This window comes from Muntiacus reevesi, chromosome 10, assembly GCF_963930625.1.
Source record: "Muntiacus reevesi chromosome 10, mMunRee1.1, whole genome shotgun sequence".
Lineage (NCBI taxonomy): Eukaryota > Metazoa > Chordata > Mammalia > Artiodactyla > Cervidae > Muntiacus > Muntiacus reevesi.
Window position 1 is genome coordinate 6453468 of NC_089258.1, and position 20002 is coordinate 6473469.

Consider the following 20002-nt stretch of genomic DNA (forward strand, 5'->3'; position numbering starts at 1 on the left):
ATAGATATGCATGGCTGGAGAGAGTAGCTTGAGCTGGCAATGGCTATGGGTCCCAATGCTGCATGCTGTGTTTTCTTTTGTTTGTTTTTTTTAAAAAGTATTATTTATTTATTTGGCTGTGTTGCATCTTAGTTGTGGCGTGTGAGATCTTTCCTTGTGGTGCACGGACTCTCTAGTTGCGGTGCTTGGGCTCAGAAGTTGCGGCCTGCGGGGCTTTGTTGCCCTGAGGCGTGTAGGATCTTAGTTCCCAGACCAGGGATCAAACCCGTGTCTCCTGTATTGCAGGCAGATTTTTAAGCACTAGACCACCAGGGAAGTCCTCTGCATGCTGTGATTTTTGTTATGACTTTGCAGCCTGATAGCATTTTGCTGCATCCTTGTAGGAGAAATGACAGTGGCTCTGATGAACTCTGTCCCACTGCTCTTCTCCATCACTCTGATACACAGGTCATCTTGTGAATGCCCAGATTCGGTCTCCCCAGCAGATGATGACTCAGGAGACGATCTGCCTGAGGCTTGCACTGTGTCTCTCAGCTCTGGCCTTGACCCCAAAGGAGGCTGAAAGGGAGGGGCTCAAACCAGTGGCTTTCCAGGGGTCATGAGTTTAAGAATTCAGACTCCTTCTGTTCTGATCATAACCTTGATCACCCACCAAATCGTGAACACTTCTGGTATTCTGTAGGAAAAATGGCCAAATGACTTGATATGGCATAACGAGAGGAAGGATAGTGAATGGGAGTGGGCAGGATAAGGAATTTACGTCTCAGTGCTGGACTGAAAGGACATTTCACAAGGTGACCTTGATTGTCCTGCCTTTGCCTATCTGAACTTCCCACATACCAACCTAGAAGGATTTCTGTCACACTGGAGGATGCTACTGCTATCAAGGTGTTCTTTGTTCAAGCTCTCCTATCCCATTCCCATGAAGGGGAAGTGTCTGGAGATACATGCACTGATCCTAGAGGTTTCTGCAACATGGAGAGTGTTTCTCCCCAAGAGGACATAATCCATCCATGAATACAGGGTGGTACTGGTAGCAGATTAAGTTGCCCAAGCCTTAGTGACGGTTCCACAGCCTCCCTTACTGGGAGAAGGTGGTTGTCTTGAGTGCCCGTTGGTCCTCCTAGCAGCTTTCACTAAATAGATGGGACCTAAGACAGAGCCTGGTTGTAAACTGTGTGCAGTAGAAGATCATTTTAGACTCAAGTTCCAGTGTAACTGTATGTTATTACTGGGAGATTTGTTCAAGGAGCTTATTTAGTCATTCATTTATCCATCATTTACCCTCCTGTCAATCCATCCATCCACTCACCCATCCATCTCTTCATCCATCTATCTATCCTTTCATCCGTTCATCCATCCATAATCCACCCATCTACCCACCCATCCGTTCTTTCAGAGCTTGCTGTGTGTTTATTGTCTACAAGGTACGATGATGGGTGCTGAAAAAAGAAAGTGTCATCTCTGTCCCCAAGAAACTTATTGTCCAGGAGAAGAAGACAATGTGTAAAGAAATAGGTAGAGGAAACTGTTTCAGGTACTTTGTGAGACGTCAGCACTGTATAACAGAAGGAGTGGTCAGTTGTACGCAGGAATGGATGCCCGAATGGGTGATGGTGTGAGGTGTCAGCAAGGGGATTGGTGTGTTTGGAGGGACACAGATGTGAGCACAAACACAGAGGCTATAAGCAAGGGAAGTGAAGGCTTTAGTGTGGAGCATGGGGTGAGCGCTAGGACTGCAGAGCGTGCTGAGGAAGGCAAGGGCAGAAGCAGAGGCTGGACTAGTCACAGGCCGTGGATGTGATGCTAAGGGTTATGGGTCTTATCCCATAGGGATTATGAGCAATTCCAATATAAGCAGAAGCGTAAATGAGATGGCCAACTTTGCACTTCTGTAAAAGTACTCTGACTTCAGGAACGAATCAGACTCAGAAGCAGGGTCCCAGTGAATTAGGCCTGTGAGAGATGGTGACAACTCAGATGAGCGCCATGGCCTGAGATGGAGAGGAGACAGGAGGAGAGAGGAAAGACACCACCTCCTCTCAGCCCTCCCGGATTACCTTTATCCTTTCTCAGCTCACTCACTTTGAAGTGGCCATTTTACCAATTTCGCTCCATTTTTCAATTCTGGAGGAACAGAGGGGAACCGCCGAGCTGGGTAGACACCAGTGCAAGCTCTCCAGTTCCTCCCCCAGTGGGACTGCCGCGCCCACACGAAGTCAGCCTTGCCAGTGATTATAGCATCTGGTCTAAAAGCCCACGTCCTCTATGGGGCATCTACTCGCACCTGTCGGCTGTTCGTCCTTTGCTGACTCTTCTCCGCCTCTGTCTTGTGAGGGCCTCCTCTGATTCTGCACCGAGGCCGGCTGTGCTCCTAAGTCTTTGGATGTGTCTCTGGGGACACAGAGCCCCCAGCCCAGGCCTGGAGCAGAGGGGCACCCTTTTCTGGAGCTCGTCAAGTGCACGTGCCTCGCCCGATGGCCTCGCCAGCACAGCACTTTGAAGCGTAAGGAGGGGCTGTGTGTGTGGAGCTTGCGATCTCCTTGGGCTGGCCCATGGTGGATGATAACCTCTGGCTCATGTGTGAGTGCCCCACCGCTCAGCTGTGTCAGACTCTTTGTGACCCCATGGACTGTAACCTCCAGGCTCCTCTGTCCACGGACTTCTCCAGGCAAGAATACTGGAGTAGGTTGCCATTTCCTCCTCCACGGGATCTTCCCAACCCAGGGATCAAACTCACATCTCCTGCAATGGCAGGTGAATTCTTTATCACCGTGCCACCTGGGGAGCCCAACCTCTGGCCCACTTGAAAACAAACAGTGGGTGGGTCGAGGAGAGGAGGGAGGAAGAGGGGAAGGCAGAGCAATCTGATTAAGGGGAAATTCTGCATTTCTTGACATCTTTACAATATCCAACTGGACTACTTCCAAGAATTCACAGACTAAAGCTAACAAATCACCCCAAAGAGGTCTCTTGGGAACCTGTTTGAGCAAATAGGCAAGAGGCTTAGAGTGTTTTTGAATCAGCGAGTAGTTCTCAGTCTGTGAACATGGCTGGGGTTCTCTTAAGGGACTTAAACTCCTGAAATATCACTGACACTCTATGGGCACAGAGTTCTCCATTTTTCTCGGTCCTTTTTGAAACTGACACAGCTTCTGATTCAAGGAGGGCCCAGGTTGATGAGGATCTGCTGTTATTTTCTGGGTGTGGCGGAGCATGAGTGGGCTTGGGAAAGGAAGCTGACTGCAGTGCCCACAACTGGCCTGCAGGTAGACCTGTGCGGTAGAATGCTTTTGGAGGGAAGATCCCCGTGGGAAGGAATCTGCTTGCTCTGCAGTGGATAACTGGAGCCCAGACACATGACCCTACCCAGTGAGATGAATCCTCACCACCTGGCATTTTATCTTATGTATGTGTGTGTGTGTGTATATATATATATATACACACACACATATATATATATATATATTTTTAGAAAAGATATTTCTTTTTTAGAAAAGATACTGCATTAAGAAGTATCTTAATGAACAGTCATTCTAAAATGCTGCTGGCATAATTGAATTTCTTATAAGTTTTGCAAGGATTTGGAGAAGGGAATGGCAACCCCCTCCAGTGTTCTTGCCTGGAGAATTCCATAGACAGAGGAGCCTGGCGGGCTTACAGTCCATGGAGTTGCAAAGAGTCTGACACAACTGAGCAACTAACACACACTTTGCAAGGATTATATATATATATATTTATTAATAAAATATTTACCTTTATTTTTTACCCTCTTTTTTGTTAGCTAATCTTTTTTTAAAATTTGTTTTTAATTGGAGGATAATTGCTTTACAATATTGCATTGGTTTCTGCATGAATCAGTCATAGGTGTACCTATGTCTGCTCCCTCTTGAGCCTCCTTCCTATTTCTCACCCCATCCCACCCCTCTAGGTTGTCACAGGGCAGTGGGTTTGAGTTCCCTGCATCATACAGTATATTATTATCATATTATAGTTATTATTATTTTCTGTGACAAACCCAAAGCAGGTGGGTAGCTCTTAGTTCCCAGACCAGGGATCAAACTTGTGCCCCCTGCATTGGGAGCACGAAGTCTTAATCACTGGGCCACCAGGGGAGCCCCTCTCCATCTGGCATTTTAAACCCTGGGGTTTGCATCAGGGTGGGAGAGGCTATCACCCAGGTTGCAGCTGGCTCAGCAGGACGGGGTGGCCTGAGGACAGCTGCGCAAGGCCGTTGTGGGGAAGGGCGTGCCATAGGTTTGCTCAATCAGCGTGTGTGCTATTGAGCACTGTGAGGTCTGTGCTGCGTGGGGTGGAGAATAAGGCCCCTTAGACAGTTTGCAGGTGAGAGGGAAGTAAATGAATACACAAAATACTTCCAGCTTTGTGGTCACTGGTGCTGAGGAGATGGTACTAAGATAGGGAAGCGTGGTGACTGTGGGCTGACTTCAGACAGGGTGGGCAGGAAGGAGCTTCCTGCAGAGGGAGTTTTAAAAAAATTTTTTTTAATTGGAGGATAATTGCTTTACAAGGTTGTGTTAGTCTCTGCAGTATAATGAAGTGAAGCAGCTATATGTACAGACATATATCCTCTCCTTCCTGAGCTTCCCTCCTACCCACCCGCCTCCCCTCCAGGTCCTTGGAGCATCACGCTGAGAGCTCCGTGCTGCTCGGCAGCCCCCCACTAGCGCTCTGTCCTACACGTGGTAGTGTGTATATGCCAATGCTACCCTGTCTATTCGTCCCACGCTCTTCTTCTCCCGCTGTCTCCACAAGTCCGTTCTCTGCGTCCTGCAGAGAGTATTGGAGGGTCAGGAGGAGCCGGCCCCGCTGTGAATGGGAGAAGAGGAGGAAACAGGCAGAAACCAGGGGGCTGCCCATGGGGGTGGGGCGAGGGAACCCAGGAAGAGTCTGCAGTGCAGAAGTGATAGTTTGCATTTGATTTATGGGAGCAGCCCATCAGGCTCTTCCCCTTTCAGCCCAGGGGCAGTGCAGTGTGGATTCTTTGTTCACTTAAACTCTGGTGTTGATCTATCATGTTTCCAATCAGAGGAAAGCTGGGTCGCTGAGAGAAACTGAATCTCAGTGGGTGATGAAGAAAGAAAGAGATGGAGAATTAATCTGGGGACAAGGGCAAGTGTCTAACGCACACAGGTCCTGATTGACTGATGGAAGTTCTCGGTGCCTCGAGTGGCAGCCAGAGACTGTGAATGGGGTGAAGAGACTGCAGACCACCTATGCTCACTTCTTTCATGGTGGGTCCTGGTTACTGCTACACAAATACTTTAATCATTCAGATAACGAGCACCTTGGGCTTGGGGTCTCCACACAGACCTAGATTGTGTGCAACAATCCAGTTACACACAATCCAACAACATTTGCAACAATCCTTCTGTGGCTCTCGTGTGAACCCGGGCCTTGAACAAGAAGTTTCTTTGAGCTTTACACTCCTGTCCAGAAACTAAGGATATGGAGACTTACCTAGTAAGATTTGGGGGAGGATTGAATAAGATGTATTTAAAGCACCCAGTTCTTGTATCTAGACTCTGGTAGGTGCTCAGGGAATGAAGTTACTTCTGGTGTGTCTGACTCTTGCAATACTATATACTGTAGCCCACCAGGCTCCTCTGTCCATGGAATTCTACAGACAAGAATACTGGAGTGGATTGCCATTCCCTTCTCCAGGGGATCTTCCAAACACAGGGATCGAACCAGCATATTTTATGTCTAACCTGCATTGGCAGGTGGGTTCTTTACTACTAGTTCCACCTGGTAAACCCATAACAGTGTTTTACTAGAAAACAAACAGTAGAAAGATCATGATGATGATATTAATGACTCTTTCAGAAGACGTTCCTGCTGGGGAAAGAGCAGGACCATCAATGTACTTTGGGGAGGGGAAAGTCCTGGGGAGGGATTGCATTTTGGTTCATATTCTCCAAGATTCCTCTTCTGTAAAAGGAGGGTAGGAGTGGTCTAGACCAGCCGTCTCCAACCTTTTTGGCACCAGGGATTGGTTTTGTGGAAGACAACTTTTCTGTGGACAGTGGAGGTGGGGGTGGTTTAGGGATGATTCAAGTACATTACATTTATAGTGCATTTTATTTTTATTATTATGACATCAGCTCATCAGGCATTAGATCCCAGAGATTGGGGATCCCTGGGTCTAGAGGCCAGAGGTAGACTAGTTTAAAAACATTCCTGGGTTTTGTCTCTGGAGTTTCTAATTAGATGATCTGAGCTGGAGCCCCAGATGGTTCTAACACAGAGGCAAAATCACTTTAGGTGATTAAGACCCAGGTATGCTGGAATAAGCATCTCCAAGGGCCTTTTCAAGTCCTGAGTCATCATCATCCATCACTTTAGACAAGGACCAAGGGGACCAGATCACTCTCCCCATTCACCACCAGAGGGCGAGCTTGAGGCACAACGGTCAGAGAGAGACGCCGTCTGTCTTGGCTCTGACTGAGGGACCCCCGGGGAAAATCTGTACCCCCCCAGAGGGTGCTGTGCCAGGCAGATAAAGCGGGGGGTCATTTGGGAGGATTGTGAGCCAAGCGGAGATAAGAAGAGAGAGCCAACGTAGCCAAGCTACTAGATTCTGTGAAGTGCATGACTTCCTCTGTGCCCTGATGTCGGCAGGATTTGGACGATGAAACTTGCTTCTTCCGCATACAGTAAGGACTTCCTTAGGACCCTTCACAGCTCCAACTTCCAGTTCCAGCAAAGTCAGCATCTGGCTCAGAGGACCAGTCCCTCTGATCCTCGTCAGCCCCCACCCTGTCCCCTGTGGTAAAGGATGCCCCCACTGGGAAAGGCAGTGGGCAGGCTGGGACCCGTTGGTCCTTAACTGTCCCCCTGCAGACTGGCCCAATTCCAGCCGCAGAGAAGCAGGCAGCACTCCCCTCTCAGTGTCCTAGCTGATGCCCTTAGTTTTTGGCAAGGCAGAATTCCAGTCCTTCCTCTTACCTCCGCATTCATTTTAACCTTAGCAGCAGGCTGCTTCCGAGGCCACTGCCCTTGGCGTCTGTACTGCAGCAAAGTGAGCACTTGAAATCTTTTCTTCTTTGCCAACTATTTATATTTGGACTCCCCCTGCTCGGTGACATCCTGAAGGTTTCACTTCCGCAGAGGCGTGGGGGTGGGGGGGTCACAGAAGCAGAAATGGTTACCCCTGCTCCCCAAAGGGGGAAGAAGAAATTGAGAGCAGAGGTGGGGCTGGTCCAGGAGGGGACACTGCTGCCGAGGAACCAAAAGCAGCCCCGTCACGCTGGAGTGCTTGAGTGACTGGGACTCACCTCCCACCCCCGGTTCCTGGCATGCTCTAGGACTGGAACATCTCAAACACGCTGGATGTCATCACTCCATGTACCCCATCCTTCTTGAACCCTTTCTCCGTCAGGCTCTTTATTCGGGTAAAAGATGAGTAAGACTTTTGAAAGAGCTTCTAGGCTCTGAGAGCTCAAACTTTACTTGGTGCTTACTTGGATATGGTTCAGTGGTAAAGAATTTGCCTGTAATGCAAGAGATGAAGGAGATGTGGGTTCAATCCCTAGATCAGGAAGATCCCCTGGAGGGGGAAACAGCAACCCACTCCAGTATTCTTGCCTGGGAAATCCCATGCACAGAGGAGCCTGGTGGGCTATAGTCCACGGGGTCGCAAAGAGTTGGACAGGACTGAAGCGACAAAGCACACACATACCACCTGGATATAGGTTATCGCTGGATATAGGATACCGCTCCTGCTGCTCTCGGATCAGGAGGCAGGGTCTCCCTTCCTCCAGAGCACCAGGATGTCTGCAGCAGAACTATTTCATTAACTCATTGTCCATCACTTCTCGGGTTTCCTTGGTGGCAAGTCGGTATAGAATCTGCCTGCCGATGCAGGAGACTGAGTTTTGAGCCCTGGGTTGGGAAGATCCCCTGGAGCAGGAAATGGCAACCCACTCCAGTATTCTTGCCTAGGACATCCCATGGACAGAGGAGCCTGGTGGACTACAGTCCATGGGGTCACAAAGAGTCGGACACAACAACTAAACAACAACATCACTTCTGGCTCTTTCTAGATGCTGGGGGAGACCTATGGGAAGTGGGAAGGCAAGGACTGGGAAGGGGTCGTGAATGTAGAATAGGCCAGCTTATAATGCTTTAACTTTTAAAAAAATTCAGAAAAATCAGGCCGGAGAATCGGTTCACCTATTTGGTTCAGAGTCAATGGTTTGTAACTTTACAGGCAATTTTCACTGAGTGTTCATCCAAAGACAGTGTAAAAATACTGTATATTAACAAGTCAATCAATGCAGAGTGGGTGGAAAATTCTCCCCCACATCGATTCCTTCTCTGCATTGTTATTGAGCGGTAAGTATGGTAAGCAATGCAGATTGCTGACAGTTCTTGTCCTTGGTCAATTAAATCTATTTGGCACCTTCTACGTGCCAAATACTCTTAGGCTCTACTCAGAGCAGACAAATGAAATTAAACGTCACATCTCTGGATATTTATGAGCGGTAATGTCAGTTCTCGTGGTCTAGGAACCTCGTATCAGTGGTTATAGAAATAAGGTTGATATAAATAAGATGGATATAAAAGCTCTTGGGAGCAAAATATTCAATGGCAAACTCATAAATAGCAAGGTATAGTTAAAGCCTTTACGATCAAGCAATTCGGGAGCAGGAACATAGAATAAGAATATAAACAAATAATGTCATTAGTGGTTATTTTGCTTTAATTAATTTGACCTTCATTTACTTGTTTGTCCAGTAGTATTCTCCTTATTTAATAGGATACTCATCCTCCGCTGCCTCTCACCCACTCCTGGTTGGAAATGACAGAGGGCTTTCTGGGTAGGAAGGTACATTCTGTGTGTTCTCAGACTTGTGACTTTGACCCTTTCAGGCTGACACCAATACTTGCTGACTTCAACTCACTTGGCTCTTAGCACATCGCAGAGTTGGAGGGGCAAGTGCTCCTTTTTTCAATTTTTAAGATGCAGAGCTAATTGGAACTGCAATGAATTAACCAGCTGGGAAGATTGCTGGGTGCCCCAGAGCCTCTTTCTGGGTCTTTAGAATTTACAGAAAGAGGAGTGAAAGGGTGCATCTTACACCTTCTGGAGAGACAAACAACCATCCAAAGTAGCCAGATGCAGAGAGACTTTGAAACGTGAGCCCATCCTAGCCTCAGGATTATTTTGCGTTTATCTGGCTAATCTTTGCTGAGCAGGTGTGAGCCAATTAAATTTTTTTTTTTTTTTTCTCTCTCCATGGTTGCCGGAAGGCATAAATTACGTGAGGATTCTATCTATTGTTTGATCTCTAGTAGAGAAGTTCAAGGCCAGCCCAGATGTTTTAGTTATTGTACCTGACTGGGCAACCTTCCTAAGAGATGACTTTTGATAGACCGCTCCAGATCAAGTGGTTCAGCTTTTTCTTTCTACAAGGATTCTGAAGTAAGAGCATCAGAGAAGGACTTGGACAGAGCCAATGGGTCCCAACCTGTTTAATTTCTAGCCCAAGAAGAGAGGCCTTAAAAGCCCTGTGTGGTAGGATCTCTGGCTGGGGAGTTAAGACTCCCCATGTTTTAAACGGATTCTGGGTGGTTCTCTCCATGACTCAGGATACCTTTCTTTTTGAGATCGCCTTTCCTTCATTCCTCCAGCTTCTCCAGTTCATCTCCTGGCTTTTGGCTTCATTATGTGAACTGGGGGGCCAGTCTATAACAATGCACATCCTTTGGGCTCCCTGGACACTTTTTTTTTTTTTTCCCCTGGGCACTTTTAATCCCAACAGTTTCTCAACAGAATTGCAGGCAGCAGTGAAACGTACTCCCCAGCCCTGCCCCCATCCCTTGCCTCCTGCTTCATCCCCCTAAATCGTGTAGGTGAGAGACTATTAAAGAGACCCGGGCCCTAGACAGAGCCTTTTTTGGCCTCAACAGAGGGTTGATGCTCCTCCCTTGCCCCAAGTTCCTGGCGACCCCAAGGCACAAAAGGATGTTTCAGGGAGGGGTTTCCATCCCCAGCAGCGAACTACGTCTTCCTTGGCTGCTTTCCTTCCCAGCTTAGAGCAGTGAGGGCTTCAGACTTTCTTTTCCAGCTGCCAGGCCAAGGATGCCCGAAGCCTGGCCTCTGGCTCCACTTCTCCGCAGCCTCACCTCGGGCCCGCGCCTCTCCGCCCCCGGCGAGCCCAGCCGGGCGCCGGCCGCCCACAGGCCCGCGTCCAGCCGCCCTTCTCCAGGGCCGGGCGTGGCCGGCGCGGCGCCTCGCGGAGCCTTCCCGCCCCGCTCCCCTTCCCTCCGCTCGCTGCCATCTGAATTCCCCCGTCGACTCCTGGGCGGAGGCCGAGCGAGCCTTCGCGAAAGGCGAGGACGGCGGGAGGAGGGCTCGGGCGCCCCTCCCGGGCGGCGCGGCGCCGGCCGGCCGTGCAGTCGCGCGCTCGCCGCCAGCAAAGCCATTGGCTCGGCGCAGTCACCCCACGCGGGGCTGCAGCGGCGGCCTCCGCGGATTGGCGCGCGGGCGGGCATCCATCGGGGCGCGCGCGAGCGGGTGCGTGCCGCCGGGGCCCCATCTAAGCCCACCGTCTAGGGGTTGGACTCCCCCTGTCGGTAATGACCACCCCTCCGCTATCCCTGCATTGCTGATGCTGCATTTGGGGCCTCTGCCAGCCCCGGTTGCCGAGGCCCTGGTCCAAAGAAAGGGCGCGAAAGGCGCGCTCCCCGATCGGGCGCACGCACCGACCGCCGCCCTCGGCTGCACTGCAGCAATTCGCGCACTCGCGCCGCTCCCCTCCCCGCCTGCACTCATTTGCATATCCCACGATTGTGACCAATCAGGACTCGCCTCTCTCGAAGCGGATGGCTTTGGCCCGAGAGGAAAGGGAGTGGCTGGCGGCGCATGCGCCGCGGTGGCAGACTTGAACCGAGGCTTTTATTGCTGTAGTTTATTTCCACCCCCTTCCCTCCTGTTCTCTCTCTCTCTTTCTTTTTTTCCGCCCTAGCTGGGGCAGTGCTGGAGGAGAGGAAGAAAAAGAGACAGAGGATTGCATTTATCTCTTACGTTCCTGATATTTTCTATCAGCAAGACCAGCTATTCGACTGCACATTTTTCAATCCTGCAAAAAATAACCAAGTGTCTTTCCTGGCAATTTTTGTTTAAAGCTGCTCTTTTGAAATTAATTTTTTCCCAGGAGAGAGATGTCTTATCAGGGGAAGAAAAATATTCCACGCATCACGGTGAGTTGGGTACTTGGGCGATATGCGATCGGCCAGCAACCTTTTTTTGTAGCACAGATGGTCTAAAGAATATATATATACATATATATATATATATGTATATATATATATTTTTTTTTTTAAATCAGGGGGAGGAAGAGGAACCCAACTTTTTTTTTTTTCCTCTCTTTACCCCCTTGTTACCGAGGAAGGCTATCGTGATGGGAGACGCAATCCTATGGAATTGTAAGCTGCATAGTTTCTAAGGCGTTAAAATAGGAGCGTGAGTGCATTAAGGTCTCTTTAGGTTGCGCGCCAGATCCGCTGTATCCTTTTATTGTCAGAGCGGGATGCTGCGGTGCTGGTCTGCGGGGTGTAAGCAAATGGATCTCAGATTGAATATGCATGGTTGAAGCTCGGATATTGTTCTCCCGGCTGCGTGCTGCGGGGCTGGACTCCTGGAGCCTGAGGGGGAAGACGGGGAAATGGATTCTTCCCCATTTCCCGCCCCCACCATAAGGGGCTTTCTGGAGCCTTCCTCCGGTTCTTCAGAAAAAGGAGCGGTTTCAGCCCGGAGGCGTAATGACAGCGGAGGGATGCTGAGAAGGGTTGGATGTACCGGGGTCCTGGAGAAACTGGAAGGAAAAACAGGGACGTGATGATGAGCAGAGGGGGCGGGGAGGGGGGGGGAGTAGGGACGGACAGGCGTGGGCTTTTTGTTGACCAGGACCGATTTTTGATGGCCCTGTTGGCTTTCTCGCCCCCGAGTTTGGGGCTGGGATCCTGGCGGGGCTCTGGGCTCGCTTTCTTGTGTCTTTCTGCAGCCAGGGAGGCCTCCGTGTTGGCTTATACAAAGCGGGCTAGGGAGGTGGGCGTTGGGGACAGCGCGAAGCCGGGCTCGGGGAGGTAATGGCGCTGCGCGACGTGCGGAGCAGATGGCCCGGCCCGGCCTCGGCCAGACAATGATCGCGGCAGCCGGAGGTGCGGGCGCAGCCCTGGGGCTTGGGGTCCTTAGTCTGTAAACCAGGAGGAGCTCCAAACGATGACTCTCCGATGCTTGGGAGATGAACGCAGGTTCCTGTTCCCGCTGCTCCCCCGCCCCCATCTTCTCTTCTCGCCAATCTTAGCTGTCTGCATCCCCGAATGATATCCCGCGGAGGGAGGAACGCGAGGGAAATTCATTGTTATATAATGATAACGCGATTGCAACTGGTAGAACCCAGGGCTGAGACGGTGACCGAAAGAAAGAATCTTTGAAAAGTCACGATGCGTTTAGGGCTGGGTCTGAGGGCGCGCTTTCACTGTGGTTTCCTCCTTGGCCCCCGGCACCCCGGCTTCCCCTGGATGCACAAGGGCACACCCATCCGCGAGAGAGGGATGTGGGAGCAAACTCACGGGGGAGGGGGCGTGTGCTCCGGAGGGTTTTAGAGGATGAGCAGAGGCGGTGGCTGCTAGCTTTTTCTTGAGGGCGAGAGACCCAGAATCCCAAAGGGCCGAGCGTGGGGGCACCCCACATTATGTGTTCATTGCGCCCGAGAAAGGAATCTGGGGCGTGGGGTGGGGGGCGGGTGGAGAGCAGATTTGCTGCAAGCCTGAAGTAATCCGCTGTCTTCGTGAATGAAAAAGGCAGTTTCGGTTTGACAGTGTGGGGAGAAAAAAATGTAAAAAGCAAACAATCAACAAGACTAATTTTTTTTCCTCCCCAAAAGAGCTCCCCCTTTACCCTTTAACAAAATCTGGTTGCAGGATAGTGGGACCTATAGCATGGTTTCCCTCCCTCCATCAGCATGGCCAACCTCTTATGTAAGAAGCCACACGAGTGAGCTGGGCTGTGATGTTTCTCTCTCTCTCTCTTGTTTTCTTAACATCTTGTTGGCTCTGGGATTCGCATGATGGCTGAGACAGGTACCGCAGTGACTAAGGGAGCAGGTGGTGAAGGGCAGGGCTTCTCCTTGCCTCCCCAGGGATATTTATCCTGTCAAAGCTGGGTACTGGGGAAGAGGGGGAGGTCATTGTAGACAGTTCATGCACTGGATCAGGTGACTTTGGGCCAGTGGCTTAACCTCTCTGAGTCTCAGTTTCTATCTGTGTCCTGGGAACAAGAATCTGGCTCCATCCACCTCACAGGTTTGATTGGCAGCTGGGGTGACATGGTTTACAGGGCAGGATTTTGTAAAGGCTTTTACATTTATTTTATGTAAATACAGGAATTGTTGCTGCCTCTTTATTCTGTCTCTCAAAGTCTGCAGCAGAACGGAGGCCCCAACAGTGTACACAATTAAAATAATCTTAATGTTTTTTATTATGTTAGAGAAACAATAAATGCTTTCTAAACCCAAGTGTGTGTGCATTTATGTGTAAAAGTCTTTTCCCCTATTTCTCAGGCAGCATTTTTTTGTTTTAAAGAGTTGCTTTAATTTTCTCATTTTGGTAGGTGCTAAACATAAATTGCACTTGATGAGAATATTATTTTTAATTGAATTTTGAGTTAATCATTGTTAAAATGGACCATATTAAAACCATATAAAAAGGGCAATCATTTAACGCTTCTGTGGAATAATACAGGTGTGTGTCCGCTGAACACAGGATTTAGCATAAGATTCCATCAACAGCATTTCTATAGAGAAGAATCATAGTGTAACATTTCTGTTCCATTCTTGTGACTTACGAGCTGCTTGTCATATACTTTTTTGCACCAATTAAAATATAAGTACATGTACAGTCAATAATGGTGTGAGATTTTTAGAACTTGTCTTCTCATCTACTTTATCTGAAAACTTTACCTTTTTCTTAACAGCTAAACAGTTAAAATGGTGCATCTTTGAAGTATTTTCTTCCCACCTACAGTTGCTGTGATTTACCACAAAGATAACATACTGAATTGAAACCTTGCTATGATTGAACCAAATGTGTTTGTGTAGAGTATCCCATGACAACAGACTTTGGTTAATTTTTCCCCCACACAAACCTCGCCAAGAATTGACTTCCCCTACATGTGGGTGTATTTTGTTTTAAAATGAAGTTTAACCTAAAGCTATTTAAAGTAATTGCCTTCTTTATCTGAAATGTTTTTAAATAGCTCTTTAAAGAGAGATTGTCGGGCTTTTTTTTTTTTTTAATTCTTTTTTGCTTTTGGGTCTAATGGAGAAAGATTTTTTTCCTCTAGGATAAGCTTTGAATTTTGCCAGTATGTTCTGACTCATCAAGTGATGAATAGGTTGCCACATACAGGTTCACCTTTGTCACTGAGTCTTTCCCAAATTGGCTCATTTTGAGCATCTCTTTGGAACAATGAAAGTGTTCTTAGCTCATTTGTCTTATCGTGAATCAGGAATGCATTATGACCTTACTATTTCTTTGTTTCAGAGTGATCGTCTTCTGATCAAAGGAGGTAAAATTGTTAATGATGACCAGTCATTCTATGCAGACATATACATGGAGGATGGGTTGATCAAGTAAGTGTAACTCATCATCTTGACAAATTTGGGTACCTTGCAGTGTTCCTAAGCATTATGTACAATTCAGACGTCTAGTATCAGCTCTAGTGACTACAAAGAGACACTAACTTAATATCTGTTTAAACACAGCTTGATTGCTGGTAATTAGTGAATTTGAAAGCTCAGATTTAGGGAATTCAAAGCTACAATTGGATGCACATCCATTTCCTTACGTGTTATATAATTGACTATTTTTAACCAATGTGACACAATGTTTTCTTGTTGCCAAATACTTGGGTTATGACCCATTGACTATATTAAAGGTGTTCCTAGAACGTAGTTGCTGTGTGTGGAGGGTAGGATAGGCAGAGGACACAGGTACAAAATACAGCCTCATTGTCATGATAGCACATCTGCTTTCTTAATCAAGAATCCAAGTTGTTGGGGCCAAAGGGAACCCAATTAATTACTAGGCCACAGAGAAAAATTACTGCCTCATTCAAGGAAATTTTAGGTTTCGTTCTTTAAGTGTCAACGAACACAAATAGGACTGCCCTTGTGTTTACTGTGTTTCAAGGGAGAAAACAACAGAACAGTGATTGAATTAGGGTATTTTTGGACCCTAGAGGGTTAAGTGCGTTGAGAACATCCCAGTATCCTCATGCCCTTCCAATTGGGACAACTCACAGGGCCCTGGAGAAATAGCACATCTGTTTAAAGACAAACACTGCAGCAAGTGACATCTTTTAAATAAGCAGCATTTATCAAGGGCCAGCAACAAACCAATCCAGAGAAGTGGAAAAGTGTAGTGAACGGGTGTGTTGCCTGGAAACTCACACCCTGATTTATGATCCTAAAAGAGGTTTTAACATTTCAACATTTAATGTTTTCTCCATGTGTGTTTGCTTGTGACAGTCTCAGCTCCAGGCTCTCAAATACCATGACTTTCATGTTCCATTTTCCCCCAACTGGAAAGCAGCATGATCTGGTCCGTAAGACTCTGTCGGAAGAGTGAATAAGCCCATGTGCTATTTTTAGTCATCGCTAATTTGTTTTAGAACTTGACCAACTCCTTCGTGATTAGTTTTACCTTTTCAAAAAACTGGCAGACAGATGTAGCAGAGGTACTTTTTTAAAAATGGGGAAGGGAATTCATGGCATCCATGAATATTCATTAATGCATGTTAATAAATTTAATTTATATTCATTATTCATCATGAATGAATAATTTTCTACCTCTGTTATCTGAGTTGCTAATCATATTTTTAAGTAGTTTCAATCATAGTGTTTACTTTTCATAATAAGAATGTTATTATTATTTTTTTGCTTTGTTTTGTTTTACTCCATACCCTTTTAATCCTCATTTCTCTTTGTTGAAAAGGATATGGTGAAAATAAATGTAAAGTGAAAGCAGATCTGGAGAAAGTTGTTATAGGATAAGTAATTCAACCGGGTGTGTGATAAAGTATGGCAGGATTTTATGTAAATACCTTGGGACTTTGTTATCATTTGGTCATATGGATTTTCTGGTAACTAAACCTTGAATCGGCCTCTGGTGCCTTATTTAAATTTTGTTTTCTTATGCTCTACTTTGCTTCTTGTGGGTAGGGAGCAGGGCACAGACATTATGAATAATAATAATAGCAATAACCTGAAAGGTCTTTGGAATATAGAGAAGGAATGTTTATGGGCTTGGGGAAAGTGTCTGTCAGATGCTGTTTGACTTAGGACATTTCATTTACAGTCATTATTGCCCACCCTGTTTATTTAGGCAAATAGGAGAAAACCTGATTGTGCCGGGAGGAGTGAAGACCATCGAAGCCCATTCCAGAATGGTGATCCCTGGAGGGATTGATGTCCACACCCGCTTCCAGATGCCTGATCAGGGGATGACCTCTGCTGATGACTTCTTCCAAGGCACCAAGGCGGCCCTGGCTGGAGGAACCACCATGATCAGTAAGACAGCTGACAAATATTCTTAGTACCTGAGAACCATTATCACGAGAACATGAGCGTGTGTTGTTGTCTTTCCTTCTGAAGGTTGCCAGACTGAACAGTGGATGGGTCTTCCAAGTAAGGGGAGTGATGGGGGCAGGCCAGCCTTAGGCTCATTTTCTGTCCAGCTCTAAGGTTCTTCAGTTGAACTTGAGAATTTCAGTAGGATTAAAAAAAAAAAGTGGCTTCTTGCTTTCTCTGCTCTAGAGCTTTTGTCTTTCTTAGATTGAAAATGCGATTTGATTGTGATCACTTTGAAAGCAACAGTCCTTGGAGGAATCTTCAGAGCTATCAGTTTTGAGCCTTTGCTTCTAAGTATTTGATTTTGACTTTTAAAGAATACCTAAAGGGTGTATGTTTTTGGAATGAGGCCAGGGTACAGCAGATGAATTGTTGAACCAGGAACTTAATTCTACTGATAAGAACATCAAATGGAAGGATTACTTCCTGCTTGGGGTTTGACATAAATGGAGTTGGGCAGTCCTGCTCAGAGAAGCACCTGCAGATCTCAGTTGTTGTCAAGATATGAAAATTGTTCTGCTATGGACACCTTGGTGCCCCATGAATATTGCTCTATAGGATGTGTGCTTTTCATTCAGCCGAATCCAAAGTATATTTCCTAACAAATGTGAAGTGTTTGTGAATGGTCTGTTTCCAGCATACCTGTTTATTGCCCTTTTGACAAATATCATTTTGATTTTGAGGAGGTAGGCAAGTTGTACAGTGACCCACTAGACACATAATTTTTAAATTTTTATTTGTTTATTGAAGTTGATTTACAAAGTTGTGTTAGTTTCATGGGTACAGCAGAGTGATTCAGTTATATATCTATGTGTGTCTATTCTTTCTCAGATTCTTTTCTATTATAGTTGTTACAAGGTAGTAAATATAGTTCCCTATGTTATACAGTCAATCCTTGTTTATCTGTTTATTAATATATATGTATAGTAGTGTGTATCCCTTAATGTCAAACTAGTTATTTTTCCCTCCCCACTGCTCCTTTCCTCTTTGGTAACCATAAATTTGTTTTCTATGTCTGTAAGTCTGTTTGTATGTTGCAAATGTGTTCATTTGTATCAGTTTTTAGATTCCACATATAAGCAGGATCATATGATATTTATCTTCTTCCGTCTGACTTTCTTCACTTAGTATGGTCATCTCTAGGTCCATCCATGTTGCTGCAGTTGGCATTATTTTATTTCTTTTTTTGTTTTAAAGATTTTATCCAGGAGTGAAAGCCAATATACAGTCTACCTTAAAACCTTATAGTTCAGTTTAGAAGAGGGTCAATGTGGAAAGAGCTTAGTGCTTTATGCTTTAGAAAAACCTATCTTACTGGTTACTTTTTGAATTGATGCTTTTTTTAACGTGTGATTGAAGGATCTGTTTCTGAGCTTCCTCTTGTCCTCCCTACCTCCTGGCAGAACACTGCCAGCCCCTTCTCATCCGAGCTCTTTGACTTCTTAAATCAAGCAGTCACCTTCTTGTGACCTTCCTGGTCTTCTGGGTGTCATCACTGACCAGAAAAAGCTTTTTTTTTTAAGCCTTACTTCTTTCTTACTGCACATGTTACCTCTTAACCTAGAGAGTACCATTCTTGTGGTTGCGGGTGGTGTCCACACACACCTTGGGACACTGGCCTAGGGTGGATGCCTGCTGCTTTGTCAGTGGTGTCTGTTAGGACTCACCGGCACCAGTGGGAATTTCCGCACCTCCTCCAGGGCGGGCCGTGGAGCCACACTGGACCTTAGAGACACAGACTCCTCGGGTGTCAGCCTGGAAGACCAAGTCAAGGTTATAAACTGCCTCAGTCTGTAGGCCCCTACCGTGGTCACAGATTGTTAGTAAGTCACAAATAATGCTTCCCCAGTGGCTCAGACAGTAGAGAATCTGCCTCCAATGCAGAAGACCCAGGTTTGGTCCCTAGGTTGCGAAGATCCCTTGGAGGAGGGCATGGCAACCCACTCCAGTATTCTGGAGAAATCCATGGACAGAGGAGCCTGGTGGGCTTCCGTCCACGGGGTCGCAAATAGTCAGACATGACTGAGTGACTTTCATTTCACTTCAAGGGAGTGATCAGTGATGCCTATCATTGAGCCAAAGGACAGCCCTAGGAGGTACAAATATACCCAACGAGGCATCTGGAGATCTGGTCTACCTGCCACACCAGCTTGCTGTGGGACCTTGGGAATCCCCTCAGTTCTCGCGGCTGCTCGTCTGCACAGTGAAGGATTTGCACTGGAGGATCCTGGATGTCCTTTCCAGCTCCCACATTGGGCAACTCACTGAGCTCAGAGACGCAGTTTGCCTCCAATCACTTGCACTTCGTTCTACAGGTCCGTCAACGCTCTTTCTCTCCGACTTACTCGAAAGACTCCATCCTGCTTTCTTGATTCTGCCTCTTCACTCCTCACACTTGATCCATTCTTTTTTTTAAATTTTTTTTACACTTGATCCATTCTTTGGCGCCTTTCCTGCTTCTTGTCCTTTTCTTTCTTTGGCCATGCTGTGTGGCATGTGGGATCTTAGTTCCCTGACCAGGGATTGAACCCTTGCCCCCTGCAGTAGAAGCGCAGAGTCTTAATCACTGGACCACCAGGGAAGTCCTCTTGTCTCTTTCTGTCTTCCCTCCCCCACCCACCTTCACTCATGAGCACATCCCTTCCTGCTGATATCCTCATCTTCCCTTTGGCCTTCTTTCTCAGCAGCGTGAGCATCTTTCCCTGACTTTCTGGTGGGTTCCTTCTGTGGAGGGATGAGGGATGTCTCCAGAGTCCTGCCTCTGGACCGCAGGCCCAGAATAGGCAGCAGATGGCCTTATTGTGCGTTGGAACAAAGAAGGGGGAAAAAATCTGACTGCCTGACCCACTCAGTTAGGCAGAATGCAAGCATCCTTTAAGGCAGAGTTGCTGGCACAGTTAAAAAGTGGGGAGATTTAATGAGCAAATCTCAAAGAATGAAAGTAAACAGAGGTGGTGGGGTTATGTTCCCAAGTTGTCACACTCCAAACTCCACTGCTTGTATATCCTTAGAGAAATATTAACTGCTCTTGCAAGCGCCCACCCATGGTTACTGACCTGTATAGAATTACCACTGCCTGCCCTTCCCTCAAGAGACACGTGGTAATAATACAGATGAGGACATCAGAATTATTTTTTTTGCTTGCCGATTATGCATTCTGTATTGCTTCAAGTGAGTGAGTGGCTAGAGTGTGCTTCAGAGTGGAGCCTTGCAAAGAGGAATAATAGCTAGCTTAGTGAGACTTCGTTGGTACCTGTGACCTGCTCTTTCAATGAGATTGTAGCTTCTTTAATGAATATTGAGGCCAGCACTAAATACTTCGGACACTTTGAAGAATTTCA

The 20002-nt window shown here is 47.0% G+C and overlaps 1 protein-coding gene across 2 annotated transcripts in view; it reads left to right on the forward strand.

Moving 5' to 3' along the window:
* Positions 1–20002, forward strand: part of DPYSL2 (dihydropyrimidinase like 2) — a 119127-nt gene that overhangs the window by 29362 nt on the left and 69763 nt on the right. Inside the window, exons 1-3 of one of the 2 annotated variants that reach the window (XM_065946689.1) lie at positions 10911–11229; positions 14575–14663; positions 16417–16601. In XM_065946689.1, the coding sequence (XP_065802761.1) occupies positions 11191–11229; positions 14575–14663; positions 16417–16601 (313 nt within the window). In that variant the 5' untranslated portion in view covers positions 10911–11190. Of the gene's footprint in view, positions 1–10910; positions 11230–14574; positions 14664–16416; positions 16602–20002 lie in introns of those variants that run through there. The other variant, XM_065946688.1, reaches the window with a different exon arrangement.